Genomic DNA, 16,342 nt, shown 5'->3' with positions numbered 1-16,342 from the left:
GTCTTTAAACTTCAAACAGGCGACACGGTGGCACAGCGTTGGTGTTGCTGCTTCACAGCACCAGAAACCCGGGTGACTACAGTTGCTTGTCTGTACTGAGTTTGCACATTCTCCCCATGTGGGTATTCTCGGGGATCTCTGGTTTCCTCCGTCACTCCAAAGGCGTACAGGTTTGTAGGTTAATTGGCTTGGTATAAATGTAAATTGTCCCCAGTGTGTGTAGGATAGTTTTAAGGGCCTGTCCCATTGTACAAGGTAATTCAAGAGTTCTCCTGAGTTTCCCCGATTCGAACTTGGAGAATTACGGTAATAGCAGCTCATAGGTACTCAGGGCTCTCGTGGACATTTTGCAACATGTTGAAAAATCTTCACAAGCTTACTGCGTTTCCCGAGTACCTGCCTTTAGCGTTATTAGCCGCTAAGAGACGTCCGCTACGTACATTCTACGTACTTACCACAAGTTTTTTATTTTTTAAACTCGGGAGAGCTTTTGAATGACCTCGTACAGTGGTACAGCCCCTTTAGTATGCACGGAACGCTGGCCGGCATGGACCCGATGTATTGAAGGACCTGTTTCCATGCTGTGTCTCTAAACTAAACAAACTAAGCTAAAGGATTGTTTGAAGTCAAAGAGATGAAACACTGCTTCAAGGATTCCGTGGATGGTTTAAATTTAGCAGGATATCTCAATCAGGAAACAATATGTAAAGGATACACTTTGCACATTATTGCATCCTGTTATCGGTAGGAAGTGTTTTTGTGCTAGACCTAAATGTAATGGCTAAATCTAAATCAGTATTGTGTCAAATACTGAGCTGAAAGGCATTGCGTTAATTATTCATGAGTGTGGAATCGTACCCAAGTTCCAATTTGGCTTGCAATTAATCTAAACCAAGTAATGTTAGGTATTTAATTCTGTTCAGTTCAGTTTAGTTTATTGTGGACCAAGGTACAGTGGAAAGCTTTTGTTGCGTGCTAACCAGTCAGCAGAAAGACAGTCTGAAGAAGGGTCTCGACCTGAAACGTCATCCATTCCTTCTCTCCGGAGATGCTGCCTGACCTTCTGAGTTACTCCAGTATTTTGTGTCTTATCTTCAACGGAAAGACAAAACATGATTACAATTGAGCCATTTATAGTGTATATACACATGAAAAGGGAATAATGTTTGGTGCAAGGTAAAGCCAGTAAAGTCCGATAAATTCACATGCTCAAATGGTGCAACAGAGAAGAGAGTAGGTGGAAAGCAGAAACTTGAGTATTTGTACAGAGATGCATCATCTTTGGTCCCCAATTCATTACTGTTTATAGACACTAAATGCTGGAGTAACTCAGCGGCGCAGGCAGCATCTCTGGAGAGAAAGAATGGGTGACGTTTCGGGTTGAGACCCTTCTTCTCGACCCGAAACATCACCCGTTCCTTCTCTCCAGAGATGTTCCCTGATCCGCTGAGTTACCTCAGCACTTTGTGTCTGCTTTCAGTGTAAATTTGCATCTGCAGTTCCTCCCGACTCATCACTGTTTATACTTATTCCAGCGTTAAAGTTTATACTGTTAATATGAGCTATTAGTAGCATTTTGAGTACTAACTTGGTAACAAAATGACCTTATTCTGTACGAAACAACTGTTTAAATGGAGATATCCATAAGATTGCTACTTACTGATCTCTCGCTCATTTGTTGATATGTATTGGTATTAGTTTATTATTGGCCTGTGTACTGAGATACAGTCAGAACTTCATCTGTTTGCTATGCAGTCGTATTATACCATAAGTACAATTAAACCAAACACAAGTGCAACAGCTAATGTAAAGAGAAAATATACCAGAGGGCAGAATATTGTGTTTCAAAGTTATAGCATTGCAGATGTGGAGAAATGCAATTTGTTTTTAAAGCGCAAGGTCTGCATTGAGGTAGGTTGGGAGACCTGGATTACACCCTTAGTTTATGAGAGGACTATCCAATAGTTTGATAACAGCAGAGATGAAACTGGAGCTAAACACACAATGCTGGAGTAAAGGGCTGTCCCACTTGGGCGTCATTTGTGCTTCATTTACGCGACATAATTTATGCGTCACGACACACGATGCGGGTGCGTCGTGACGCGCACGTGACGTGCGCATGGCGTGCATTACGCGCACATGGCATGCATTACACGCACATGGTGCATGGTGACGTAGGCAGTGACGTGCGGTGCCCCAGGACTTTGTGATTCACAAAATCTTCGCGCGCTATCTGCGTGACGCGCAAATGACGCCCAAGTGGGCCAGGCCCTTTACTCAGCAGGACAGGTAGCATCTCTGGTGAGAAGGAATGGGTGATGTTTTGGGGCGAGACCCTTCTTCATATCCTTCTCCACAAAGATGCTGCCTGTCCCGCTGAGTTACTCCAGCATTTTGTGTCTATCTTTGGTTTAAACCAGCATCTGCAGTCCCTTCATACACAGAGATGAAAACTGTTCCCGAATCGGATGGTATGCCCTATCAAGCCTTTGTACCTTCTGCCCGATTTGAGTGGGGAGGAGGAGGAATGAAACTTCTCTTCTAGATCGCCAACCCATCAGTCTCTCTTGATAGAATTACTGCCTGGGTGTCCCCTGAAACATTGAGAGTTGAAGTAGCTCAATTATCACCAGCAAGTCTAACACTTGTGGCTGCTGATGTCTTTTTTAAAAAAATATGTATCTTGCCTATTATTACGATACAGTTAAACTTTATTCATCTCCGCAGTCGAATTTCCCTCTGGAGATGAATAAGTTATATCGTATCATATCGTATCGTATTCATCCCAGTAGAACACAAAGAATGTTTAATAAATTCTATAATGAAAATAAGGTGGAGTTTATTGCAAAGGCTTTATTTCTGCACACAGTGAAAAGGATCTGAAATGAAAATACATGTGTGTCTGGTGGTCTTCGGTGATAAATGCCCTTGAACTTAACTTTATTTTCCTTTTTCTCCTCCCCCCAAACAAAATCCTTGTCTGTGCCCTGGTGGATCTGTTGCCTTTCTCAACACTTACTAATTCTGCTCTGATGGACTGATCCTGCTGTTAAAGAAAAGTGCCTAAGGTATGTCAGCTAATTTTATTTGGTCGAGTGCTTCCTACAAGCTAGTTTAGTTATAGCTACGATACAGCGCGGAAACAGGCCCTTCTGCACACCGAGTCCACGCGGACCAGCGATTCCCGCACACTAGACCTATCCTCCTCACACACACCAGGGACGATTTACAATTTTACCAAGCCATTTAGAGTGTGGGAGGAAACCCGGAGCACATGGAGAAAACCCACGCAGGTCACGTGGAGAACGTACAAACTCGTGCAGACCACACCCGTCGTCAGGATCGAACTCGGGTCTCTGGCGCTGAGGCAGCAACTCACCGTTTGTAGTTCTTAAAAATAAAGTATCACACATGAATGAGACAAAATTTGGGAATTTTTTTTAATGGACATTTGCACTGGTACATGGATAGGAAAAGTTTAGGGATATGGGCCAAATGGCAGGTAGGTGGGACTAGTGTAGATGGGACATGTTGGGCGAGTTGGGCCGAAGGACCTGTTTCCATGCTGTATAATATGAACAATTTGCTTTTATATTTTCCAGATATTTGCATTCTTAGACTTAGTATTTCTTTGTAGGAAGCATTCAGCTGTCAAGTGTCTTCAAACAATCATTACATTTTTTTAAACGTTTGCTAAACTTAACTTGTCATTGTTGCTTTGCCACTATGTAAGATTCTGTACATGATTGACATTTTTTAAATGGGACATTTTACTGAGTTTTCACCTTTTGCTGATAAAGTTGGAAATTAAAAATGGCATGGTCCAATGTAAGGAAGAGATGGAACTTAACAAAAATGGTGGGCTCCCTCTGACCCAATCAGACCGAAATTGGCTCATTCAATCATTTGTCTTATAATGTGAATTGCATGTTTGCCATTTAGTTCTGGTGTAGTTTAGAGATACAGCGTAGAAACAGGCCCTGCAGCCCATCCAGTCCACGTCGACCAGTGATCACCGGTACAAAAGTTCTATCCTAATACATAAGCCAATTGACCTACAAACTTGCACATCTTTAGAGTGTGGAAGGAAACCGGATCACCCGGAGGAAACGGGTGTGGTCATAGGGAGAACGTTAGAAACTCCGCACAGACAGCACCCGTAGTCAGGATTGAACCCAGGTTTTTGGCGTTGTAAGGCAGCAACCATACCGCTGCGCCACTGCATCGCCCAGTATCATGTGGACACTATTATGATGTCTGCTGATAGACACAAAATGCTGGAGTAACTCAGCGGGACAAGCAGCATCTCTGGAGAGAAGGAATGGGTGACGTTTCAGGTCGAGACTCTTTTTGTCTACTGATAGTACCGTTCTGAAATGCTTTGTAAGGAGCACCTGGAGGTATGCAATAACTTGCAAAACCGTTGCTGGGTATTAAATAGTTAGGATCCAAGGACGTGTCATCTAGTTTTCCTTGGTAAAGCAGTCCCACCTTTCAATGAACGAGCTAAAGATGGACTTCATGTTGCAGTACAAACATTTCAGTTCTTTCTCATGCCATATAACCTTGTATATTTAGTTCAGTTTAGTTTATTGTCACATGTACCGAGGTACAGTGAAAAGCTTTTGTTGCATGCTATCCAGTCAGCAGAAAGACAATACATGATTACAATTGAGCCGTTTAGTGTACAGATACATGATAACGTTTAGTGCAAGGTAAAGCCAGTAAAGTCCAATCAAATATAGTCCAAGGGTCACCAATGAGGTAGATGGTAGTTCAGCACTGCTCTTTGGTTGTGGTAGGATGATTCAATTAATCCAATAATTAATTGTCCATAATGTATGTTAAGCTCTTGCCGTAAAATGACATATTGTTGTGTTTTCTTAATTCAGTACTTGAATAAAGTTTCATAAATTCATAAGCGATAGGAGCAGAATTAGGCTATTCGGCCTATCAAATCCACTCCGCCGTTCAATTTTGGCAGGTCTAGCTCTCCCTCTCATCCCCATTCTCCTGCCTTCGTCCCTTAGCCCCTGACCCCCTCACCAATCATGAATCTGTCAATCTCTGCCTTAAAAATATCCATTGACCTGGCCTCCCCAGCCTTCTGTGGCAATGAATTTCACAGATTCACCAGCCCCTGATTAAATAAATTCCTCATCACCTTTCTAAAGGTACGTTTGTTTATTCTGAGGCTGTGGCCTCTGGTCCTAGACTCTCCCACTAGTGGAAACATCCTCTCCACATCCACTCTATCTTGGCCTTGTAGAAAAAAAACATTGTATTTTTCATGCAAGTTACTCTTTTTCTTGGCATTGATGTTTGTGGTGGTTTTGTAAGTTGCTTAAGAAGCTGTGCAATGCAGTTGCTTATTTCACCAGTAAAGTTGAATTGTTTTTTTAAACTAGGTCTTCGCTTTTGACTATTGCTTCTGGTCCATGGATGAAAACAACAAAGCAAAATATGCAGGTGAGCCATGGTGGGGAAACCAACCTGATTCTCTTTGTACAAATGGGTTTGAACAAGACGCCCAAGTATTTTATTTGCAGAAATGTAAATCATTTTTTCCATTTGATATTTTGAAACTGTTGTGGTGAATTATATCTTATCAGTTAGGTTTCAACACCTAAGTTACAGAGAAAGGTTGAACAAGATAGCGAATTAAGGAATGCAGTTGAACAGAGGGATCTGGGAATAACTGTACATAGTTCCCTGAAGGTAGAATCTCATGTAGATAGGGTGGTAAAGAAAGCTTTTGGTGTGCTGGCCTTTATAAATCAGAGCATTGAGTATAGAAGTTGGGATGTAATGTTAAAATTGTACAAGGCATTGGCGAGGCCAATTCTGGAATATGGTGTACAATTTTGGTCGTCAAATTATAGGAAGGATATCAACAAAATAGAGAGAGTACAGAGGAGATTTACTAGAATGTTGCCTGGGTTTCAGCATCTAAGTTACAGAGAAAGGTTGAAAAAGATGGGTCTTTATTCTTTGGAGCGCAGAAGGTTAAGGGGGGACTTGATAGAGGTCTTTAAAATTATGAGAGGGATAGACAGCGCTGACGTGGATAAGCTTTTTCCATTGAGCGTCGGGAAGATTCAAACAAGGACATGATTTGAGAATTAAGGGACAAAAGTTTAGGGGCAACATGAGGGGGAACTTCTTTACTCAGAGAGTGGTAGCTGTGTGGAATGAGCTTCCAGTGGAAGTGGTGGAGGCAGGCTCGTTTTTATCATTTATAAATAAATTGGATAGGTATATGGACAGGAAAGGAATGGAGGGTTATGGCCTGAGTGCAGGTAGATGGGACAAGGTGAAAGTAAGTGTTCAGCATGGACCAGAAGGGCCGAGATGGCCTGTTTCCGTGCTGTAATTGTTATATGGTTAGTTTAGTTTATTGTCACGTGTATCGAGGTACAGTGAAAAGATTTTTGTTGCATGCTAGCCGGTCAGCGGGAAGACAATGCATGATCACTAACCATGGCACAGCTGGAAGAGCTGCTGCCTTGCAGTTGCATTGATCCAGATTTGATCTTGATGTAGAATCTGCACATTCTCTCTGTGACTGCATGAGTTCCCCCATGTTAGAGTCATAGAGTCATAAAACAAGGAAGCAGACCCTTTGGCCCAACTTGCCCACACCGACCATCATGTCCCATCTACACTAGTCCCATCTGCCTGCGTTTGGCAAATATCCCTCTAAGCCAACAGTGACTGACGACCGATATCGCCTGAAAACCGTCAAGAAGGACAACAGGATGCGTCAAGATGCCGCATCCATACTCGGATGTTCAGGACATACTAATTTGGATGCATCAAAGGAAGGAAACAATTTGCTGGAAATGTTTTAACGTATTAATCAGCAACTGTGTAGCAATAATTAATAGATAGAGTCATACAGCGTGAAGATAGGCCTTTCGGCCCAACTTGCCCACACCGGCTACACTAGTCCCACCTGCCTGTGTTTGGCCCATATCCCTCCAAACATGTCCTATCCATGTACCTGTCTCAAGCAGCTTGTTCCATGCACCCACCACCCTTTGTGTGAAATAGATACCCCTTGGATTCCTATTAAATCTTTTCCTCTTCACCTTAGTCAACCTGAGTCCTCTGGGCAAGAGACTCTGTGCACCTACCCGATCTATTCCTCTCATGATTTTGTACACATGCCTGCATTTGGCCCATATCACTCTAAACCTATCCTATCCATGTGCCTGTCTAAATGTTTCATAAATGTTGTGATTGTCCCAGCCTCAACTACCTCCTCCGGCAGCTCATTCCATGCACCCACCACCCTTTGCTTGAAAAAGTTATCCCTTAGGTTCCTCTAAAATCTCCCTCACCAAAGTACCCCATCACCTTAAACCTATGTCCTCTGGTCCTTTGATTCACCTACTCTGGGCAAGAGCCTCTGTGTCCACCCGATCTATTCCTCTCATGATCTTATACATCTCTACAGTATAAGATCACCCCTTATACTGCTGCACTACAGAGTCCCCACCTAGTCAACCTCTCCCTGTAGCTCAGATCCTCGATTCCTGGCAACATCCTTGTAAATTCACTCTTAGAATAAAAGGACGTACCTTTAGAAAGGAGACAAGGAGGATTTTCTTTAGTCCAAGGGTGGTGAATTTGTGGAATTCATTGCCTCATGTGGAGGCCGATCAATGGATATTTTTAAGGCGGAGATTGATAGATTTAGTTTAGTTTAGTATTAGTTTAGAGATATAGTGTGGAAACAGGCCCTTCAGCCCATGGGTCCGCACCAACCAGCAATCCCCGCACATTAACACTATCCTACACACACTTGGGACAATTGTTACATTTACCAAGCCAATTAACCTACAAACCTACACGTCTTTGGAGTGTGGGAAACCGAAGATCTCGGAGAAAACCCACGCAGGTCACGGGGAGGACGTACAAACTCCGTACAGACAGCGGCCGTAGTCGGGATCGAACCCTGATCTCCGGTGCTGCATTGGCTGTAAGGCAGCAACTCTACCGTGCCGATTCTTGATCAGTATGGGTGTCGGGGGTTATGGGGAGAGGGCAGGAGAATGGGGTTGAGAGCGAACGATAGGTCTGTCATGATTAAATGGCATAGTAGCCATGATGGGCCGCATGGCCTAATTCTGCTCCTAGAAGTTATGAACATTAATTTTGATCCTCTTGGTGTAAAGCCTCCTATCGGCATTTGTTTTGTCCTTTGTTGCCTTTTGAGAATGCAGAATTTTTGTTGCCTTGGCTTTAGTTCAGGAATTATGGATGAAGTAATGATTCAGTGCATTTTACTCCCTGGAAAACTGGCTGAAGTTATGTGAAGTGGTTGGTGGTGTAAATTGACAGACATGCTGAGTCTTATACAGAATGGGCTTTTGAGGCTGGCTCTTTTCAATGTGGTTTTTTTTTTTTATCAACACTGCTTGGTTTCAACTTGAAAAGAAGAAACACGCTGTGATTGTTAATTAGGGATCTGCAAAGATGACGCCATTCACCCTGAGCGGAGAAGTGGATCATTTAGAAAATGTAACCACTCGGATGTTAAAGGTTGACTTGTGTTTGGTGAAATTAAATTAGTCAGTGGTGGAATTGGAGGCAGCGGAACAGTGATTAGATGTTTATACCATTCAAATAAAACAGTTAATGGATTGTAGAGGAATGTGATAGATTGGGGCGTGGGGGGAGGGAGGGGAGGGGGGGGGTGGGGTGGTAACAGGGGGAGAGAGAACAGAGTGGTCAACAACTTTGTTACTGGGAGATTTCCATGACAACTAAGACCTCTGGTATTTAGCAAAATTGCAGCTTTATTTTTAGGATAATAAATCAATCCGTATGTTTAGTTAACTTTAGTTTAGAGATACAGTGGGAAACGGGCCCTTCGGCCCACGGAGTCCGCGCTGACCAGCCACCCCCGCACATTAACACTATCCTACACACACACACACTAGGGACAATTTACAATGTTACCAAGCCAATTAGCCTACAGTCCTACTCCATCTTTTTGTGTCTAACTAGCATCTCAAACTCAGCGAAAGTAAAGCATTATCATTGCACAAAAAGGCACAAAGTGCTAGACTAGGAAGGAACTGCAGATGCTGGTTTAAATCAAAGATAGACACAACAATCTGGAGTTAAGGGCCTGTCCCACTTGGGCGTCATTTGCACGTCACGCAGGTGGCGCGTGAAGATTTTGTGAATCCCAAAATCCTGGCTCGCCGCGCACGACCCTGCCTACGCCACCACGCCTCACCACACGCCACGCGCGCAAAATGCACGCCATGCACGTATTCCGTGCGCGTCACTGATGATGTCACGTAAATGATGGGCAAATGGCGCCCAAGTGGAACAGGCCCTTGGCTCAGTGGGTCAGACAGCATCTCTGGAGAGAAGGAATAGGTGAGGTTTCTGGTCGAGACTTCTTCATGTTCATGTTCTCCAGGGTTGCTCTATGATCCATTTTATGTCTTTTTAGTTATGCAATCCAGCATGCGGAGTCTTTTGTTTCTATTATCCATTGCTCAGCAGGTTTCAAGACCCAGAATGGTCCCGACACAAAATATCATCTGTCATTTGATCTTATTGAATCATATTGAAATCTTATTCTTTGGGATCTTCGAAATCTTTGGATCTTATTGAAAAATATAAGATTATTAAAGGTTTGGACACGCTAGAGGCAGGAAACATGTTCCCGATGTTCCGAGTCCAGAACCAGGGGCAACTTTTTAAGAATAAGGGGTAAGCCATTTGGAATGGAGATGAGGAAACACTTTTTCACACAGAGAGTTGTGAGTGTGGAATTCTCTGCCTCAGAGGGTGTTGGAGGCTGGTTCTCTGGATACTTTCAAGAGAGAGCTAGATAGGGCTCTTGAAGATAGTGGAGTCAGGGGATATGGGGAGAAGGCAGGAACGGGGCACTGATTGTGGATGATCAGCCATGATCACATTAAATGGTTGTGCTGACTTTGAAGGGCCGAATGGCCTACTCCTGCACCTATTGTCTATTGTCTATTTTGCTCCAGAGATGCTGCCTGACTAGCTGAGTTACTCCATCTGAATTTCATAAGTTGGGTTTCAAGGTTGTTTTGACTCCTTCAGCAGCAATTCTCCAAGGGACTGATTCCTCTGGCTTCCCTTCTTTGTCAATTACTGCTTGAACATTAGGTTTATTATGATTCAAAGCACGTTTCTATGATTTCACCAATGTAACAGGAGCATCCTTGTCAATGTCCCTACACTCCCCTCGTTCATCTCTCAGAGGTTTATTCACTAGATTTTCAGCACTCATATTGTCTACTAATTCCTTGCTATCACCGCACACAGTTGCCATTTGTTTGTAATTTACACACATACACACCTTTCATAAACTTCATCAGATGATCCGTCTTCAAACACGACACCACACATAGATAATGCAAACATTGTTGCCGTGTTTTTGGCTTTCCCTTGTGTCCGTGCACGAGACGCATAAAAATTCGGTAGAATATTTCGACTGAAAATCTTGAACTTTTCCATTTGTCGTTTGACAGCCTTCTCATAAAGTCAAAATGTAGAAACCAGGAACTGCAGATGCTGGTTTATCAAGGAGAGACATTTATCAAGTGCTGGGGTAACTCTGAGTCAGGTAGCATTTCTGGAGAACATGGATAGATTTCATTTCACTGCACATCTCGTATGTGTATGTGACAAATAAACTTGACTTGACTTGACTAGATGACATTTCGGGTTGGGGTGCTTCTTCAGAAGTAGGCATCCCGGCCCGAAACGTCACCTATCCATGTTTGCCAGAGATGCTGTCTGATCTTCTGAGTTACTCCAGCACTTTGTGTCTTTCCCATAAACCATTGTCACCATCTTTGCCACATTTTTACATTTGTATCACGTCATGATCCAAAGTCTGAATTTAACGTATAAAAAGGAACTGCAAGGGCTGGTTTATGCTGAAGATAGGCACAAAGTGTTGGAGTAACTCAGTGTGTCAGGCAGCATCTCTGGAGAGAAAGGATGGGTGACATTTCGGGATGGTCTGAAGATAGGTCCTGACCAGAAACGTCACCCATCCTTTCTCTCCAGAGATGATGCCTAATCCACGTAGCTACTCCAGCATTTTGTGTCTACCTTTTCTGAATGAAACTTGCTCCATTGCTAGTGTGAAAAACAATGAGAACATTTCCATTCACAAGTTCTTCTTGTAGGATGATGAGCGTATCCTACAAGAAGAAGAACTTGTAGGATAATGTAAGAAGAACTTGGAGATGCATCATCCTACAAGAAGAACGTTGGGTCGGGACCTTTCTTCAGACTGATTGTGTGGGGGTGGGAGAAAGAAAGCTGGAAGAGACTCATGTGAGGCCATTCAGCCCATCAAGTCTACTCTGCTCTTCCATCATGGCTAATCTATCTCTTCCTCCTAAACAAATTCTCCTGCCTTCTCCCCATAACCCCTGACACCCAATCTTATCCAAATATGTCTGATGCTTTTTTAACTTGCACCAAGTTTCAATCTTGTGTTAGCCCCAAGCTGCAGCACCCCTTTGGCTCCCAGTATGGTATGGCAACTGCTCTGTCTCCGACCGGAAGGCATTGCAGAGGGTGGTGAAAATTGCCCAACGCATCACCGGTTCCTCGCTCCCCTCCATTGAGTCTGTCCAAAGCAAGCGCTGTCTGCGGAGGGCGCTCAGCATCGCCAAGGACTGCTCTCACCCCAACCATGGACTGTTTACCCTCCTACCATCCGGGAGGCGCTACAGGTCTCTCCGTTGCCGAACCAGCAGGTCGAGGAACAGCTTCTTCCCGGCGGCTGTCACTCTACTCAACAACGTACCTCGGTGACTGCCAATCACCACCCCCCCCCGGACACTTATTATTATTTATTCAAATCATTTGCTATGTCGCTCTTCCAGGGAGATGCTAAATACATTTCGTTGTCTCTGTACTGTACACTGACAATGACAATTAAAATTGAATCTGAATCTGATTAAGAAACGCTTTATTGTTCAAAAACGTTCTCCAAACCTGTTTTCAGAGCCCTTCGTGACTTTAGTGCTATAAGAACAACATTGATGTATAAACAACCCTCTTTGCGTTTTGTGGTATGTGCTCATCCTCTATTCTTGTCAGCGTGAGTCCATTTTAATATTCTCTTCAACGTGTTTCACGAGCTGTTAAATCTTAAACCTTAACCTGGACGAGTGCCACAGTAATGACATGTAATTTAACAGGAAATGGTCACTGATCACCCCTACCTGATACAACATGCTATACTTTCATTCCATTTTAAGCTCCTGGGGTGTTTGGCTGACTGTCAAAAGTTGCCTTTCCCTGTCATAAATCGGGCACATTTTGGCGTTTAATTTTAATTAAACAATGCTCTTCAGACGGGGATGGTCCTGTGGCGGTTCGGCAGCGCTTGCAGCGCTGGGGACCTGGGTTCGATCCTGATTGCGGATGAGGCGCAGGTCTGTGCGCGTGCAGCTGCCAAGAATGTCACTCCGCCAGTCCAGTCTCTCCCCCCACCTTGTCTCCCATTCGCATCTGCCCCCTCTCTCTCCCTGTTACACCTCGCTCTACTGCTACCTGGCACCCCCCGCTGCTCAGATTAAATGTATTTTTACACAAAAATCATGAATAAAGATAAGAATTTACATACAGTTCATACAGGTAGCACTTTGTTCGCTTTTCCTTTATAGCGAGTGACCTTTGACAATTCCCTTGATTCCTTGCGTTTTTTGGAATACCAAACTCACTTATTGTATGGAACCTATCCCTCTGTATTTTTCTTTGTATCCAACAAAGTAGAGCATCAGGACCAGATGTTCAACTTTTTTTTGGTACACTTTTGGAATGTGGTAAAGTCTGGTAACTGCAAAAAATTTGGTGAACTTTTCATTAAGAAGTTGTCATTCCGCTAGTTAGGAGGAAGTCATGGAGTTATACAATGAGGAAGCAGGCGCCTTGGCCCAACTTGCCCATACCGACCAACTTGTCCCATCTACACTGCCTGCGTTTAGCCCATATGCCTCCAAACCTTTACTGTCCATTTTTCTTATCTAAATGCCTTTTAAATGTTGTTATACTATTCCATGCATTTCCATTTTCTTTCCATACCCATGATACTGTAGCTAGGTGGATACAAAATGCTGGAGTAACTCAACAGAACAGGCAGCATCTCTGGAGAGAAGGAATGGGCGGCATTTCGGGTTGAGACCCTTCTTCAGACTGATGTCAGGGAGTGGGCGGGACAGAGTTAGAATGTAGTCGGAGACTGTAGGACTGGTGGGAGAACTGGGAAGGGGGAGGGATGGAGAGAAAGGGAAAGCAAAGGCTATTTGAAGTTAGAGAAGTCAATGTTCATACTACTGGGGTGTAAGCTGGCCAAGCGAAATATATGGTGCTGTTCCTCCAATTTGCTCTGGGCCTCACTCTGACAATGGAGGAGGCCCAGGACAGAAAGCTCAGATTGGGAATTGGGGAGGGGAAGTTAAAGCGCTGAGCCACCGGGAGATCAGGTAGGGTTAAGGCGGACTGAGGGGAGGTGTTGAGCGAAACGATCGCCGAGCCTGAGCTTGGTCTCACCCATGTACAGGAGTTGACACCTGGAACAGTGGCACAGTAGATGAGGTTGGAGGAGGTGCAAGTGAGCCTCTGCCTCACCAGCATCTGCAGTTCTCTCCTACATATTCTGTAGCTAGGCACAGGTCCAATGCCATCTTTAAACTAGCTGTCGATGCCGCGGTCATTGGGCAAATGATGAAGAAGAAAGGGTCTCGACCCGAAACATCGCCTATTCCTTCTCTCCATTGATGCTGCCTCACCCGCTGAGTTTCTCCAGCATTTTTTGTCTACTTGTGAATAGTGATGAGTCAGGATACAGGAGGAAGATCGATAATCTGCTTGCCATGTGCCAGAACAACAAGAGTCCAGAGCTGCAAGTGGAAACGTGCACCGGATGATTCATTTATTATTCCTATCCATTCTACCCCTCCTGCTTTTCACCGTCAGCTTCAAGGTGAACATTAGCTGGTGGTGCTGGAGATGGATAATTTCTTGCATCAGGATATGAGTAATATTGTGGGCTTTCAATTGCACCACCAGGAATGGTCCCGACCCTTAAACGTCGCCTATCCATATTCTCCAGAGATGCTGCCTGACGTGTTGAGTTACTCCAGAACTTTGTATCATTTTGTGCTCTTTACTAAGGTTCCGTGTGGCATTATAAGAATCTGATCCAAATATTACTCGCACAGATATTCAAGTTCATAAGTGATTGGAGCAGAATTAGGCAATTCGGCCCATCAGGTTTACTCTTCCATTCAATCAGCACTGATCTATCTTTCCCTCTGAACCACATTCTCCTGCTTCTCCCCATAACACAGTAGAGGAATGTGCTCTTCAGCCCACAATGTTTGTTCTGAACATGATGCCAATTTAAACTGAACTCATCTGCCTGTTCATGATCCATATCCCTCTATTCCCTCCATTTCCATGGGCTTATCTAAAAGTGTTTAAGTACTGCAGATGCTGGAAAATCGAAGGTACACATAAATGCTGGAGAAACTCAGTGGGTGAGGTAGCATCTATGGAGCGAAGGAAATAGACAACGTTTCGGGCCGAAACCCTTCTTCAGACTGATGGGAGTGGGGTGAGGGGAGGCGGGGAGAAGAAAGGAAAAAGAAAAAAGGAGGAGCCCGAGGGCTGAGGGAGAGATAGGAAGGGGAGGAGATCTAAACGCCTCTTCAATGCCACTATTGTATCTGTCTCCACCACTTTGTCTTTATTTAGTTTCAGGTTAGTTTATTGTCACGTGTGCCGAGGTACAGTGAAAAGCTTTTGTTGCGTGCTAACCAGTCAGCTGAAAGACAATACATGATTACAATCGAGCCATTTACAGTGCACAGATACATGATAAGGGAATAACGTTTACTGCAAGGTAAAGCCAGCAAAGTCCAATTAAAGATAGCCCGATGAGGTGGATAGTAGTTCAGGGCTGCTCTCGAGTTGTGGTAGCCTGATAACAGCTGGGAAGAAACTGTCCCTGAATCTGGAGGTGTGCGTTTTCACACTTCTTTACCTTTTGCCCGATGGGAGAGGGGAGAAGAGGGAGTAGCCGGGTGCGGCTCATCCTTGATTATGCTGCTGGCCTTGCCGAGGCCTGGATGGCCTGTCATGGCCTAGCCTTTAGCTTTTATTTCTGAGCGTGTGTCAGTGTGTGACGGGCATGAAGTTAGCAATTTATCACAGGTGATCTTAACTGTTAAAAGGCGAGTACTGTGACAAGTGTGGTTTCCAGACAGGATTCATTTTGGTTTGCATTGAATTGCTCAGCAAGTCCAAGTCAGCTAGCTTTGATTTATCATCCATCTCTGGAATGATTGCGATAGCAGAGAGTACGTGGATTGCCAAAAGCCAAGTGATTACTCATTTGGATAAGGGTGATGGGGCCACAGCAGTATATTCTATGATGAGGAAAGGTGAGTCATCTGGTACCTCATATTTTCTACTTGAAAGTTGGATTTTCTATTCCCGGGGCTCTTTGGCAGCACTTGTAATTCGTGTGGGAGTCTAGTGAGTGATTTATTTCTTTAAAATCCCAATGTCACCAACAGATTTATTTATCACAAGCTCCCTGCTGGACCCTCTGCAGTTTGCATATCAGGCCAATAGATCTGTGGATGATGCAGTCAACCTGGGCCTGCACTTCATCCTACAGCACCTAGACCGCCAGGGGACCTAAGCGAGAATCCTGGTTGTTGATTTTAGCTCTGCATTCAACACCATTGTGCCAGAGCTACTACACTCCAAACTTTCCGAGTTGACTGTGCCTGAACCCCTCTGTCAGCGGATCACCAACTTCCTGACACCAACTTCCAGAACAAGTGGTCACAGTTTAAGAATAAGAGGGAAGTCTTTTAGGACCGAGATGAGAATTCATTTTTTACACAGAGAGTGGTGAATCTGTGGAATTCTCTGCCACAGAAGGTAGTTGAGGCCAGTTCATTGGCTAGATTTAAGAGGGAGTTAGATGTGGCCCTTGTGGCTAAAGGGATCAGGGAGTATGGAGCGAAGGCAGGTACAGGATACTGAGTTGGATGATCAGCCACGATCATATTGAATGGCGGTGCAGGCTCGAAGGGCCGAATGGCCTACTCCTGCACCTATTTTCTAAGTTTCTCTGTTTCTATGACAGACAGGAAGCAGCATGTGAGGCTGGGAAAGCACATCTCGGATCCTCAAACACTCAGCATAGGAGCACCGCAAGGCTGCGTACTCTCTGCCCTCTACTCTACTCTCTCTACACCAACGACTGCACCTCCACAGACACCTCTGTCAAGCTTCTCAAGTTTGC

General features: G+C 44.3%; 1 protein-coding gene across 5 annotated transcripts in view; it reads left to right on the top strand.

Moving 5' to 3' along the window:
• The first annotated feature begins 3,059 nt into the window (after positions 1-3,059).
• Positions 3,060-16,342, top strand: part of kif13a (kinesin family member 13A) — a 167,348-nt gene continuing 154,065 nt past the window's right edge. For all 5 annotated transcript variants that reach the window (XM_055654640.1, XM_055654622.1, XM_055654631.1 and 2 more), the window contains exons 1-2: positions 3,060-3,068; positions 5,409-5,469. In XM_055654640.1, coding sequence (XP_055510615.1) covers positions 5,439-5,469 — 31 coding nt within the window. In that variant the 5' untranslated portion in view covers positions 3,060-3,068; positions 5,409-5,438. The remainder of the gene's footprint in view (positions 3,069-5,408; positions 5,470-16,342) is intronic.

Source organism: Leucoraja erinacea, chromosome 2, assembly GCF_028641065.1.
Source record: "Leucoraja erinacea ecotype New England chromosome 2, Leri_hhj_1, whole genome shotgun sequence".
Classification (NCBI taxonomy): domain Eukaryota; kingdom Metazoa; phylum Chordata; class Chondrichthyes; order Rajiformes; family Rajidae; genus Leucoraja; species Leucoraja erinaceus.
This window is presented reverse-complemented; position numbering and strand designations above follow the sequence as displayed.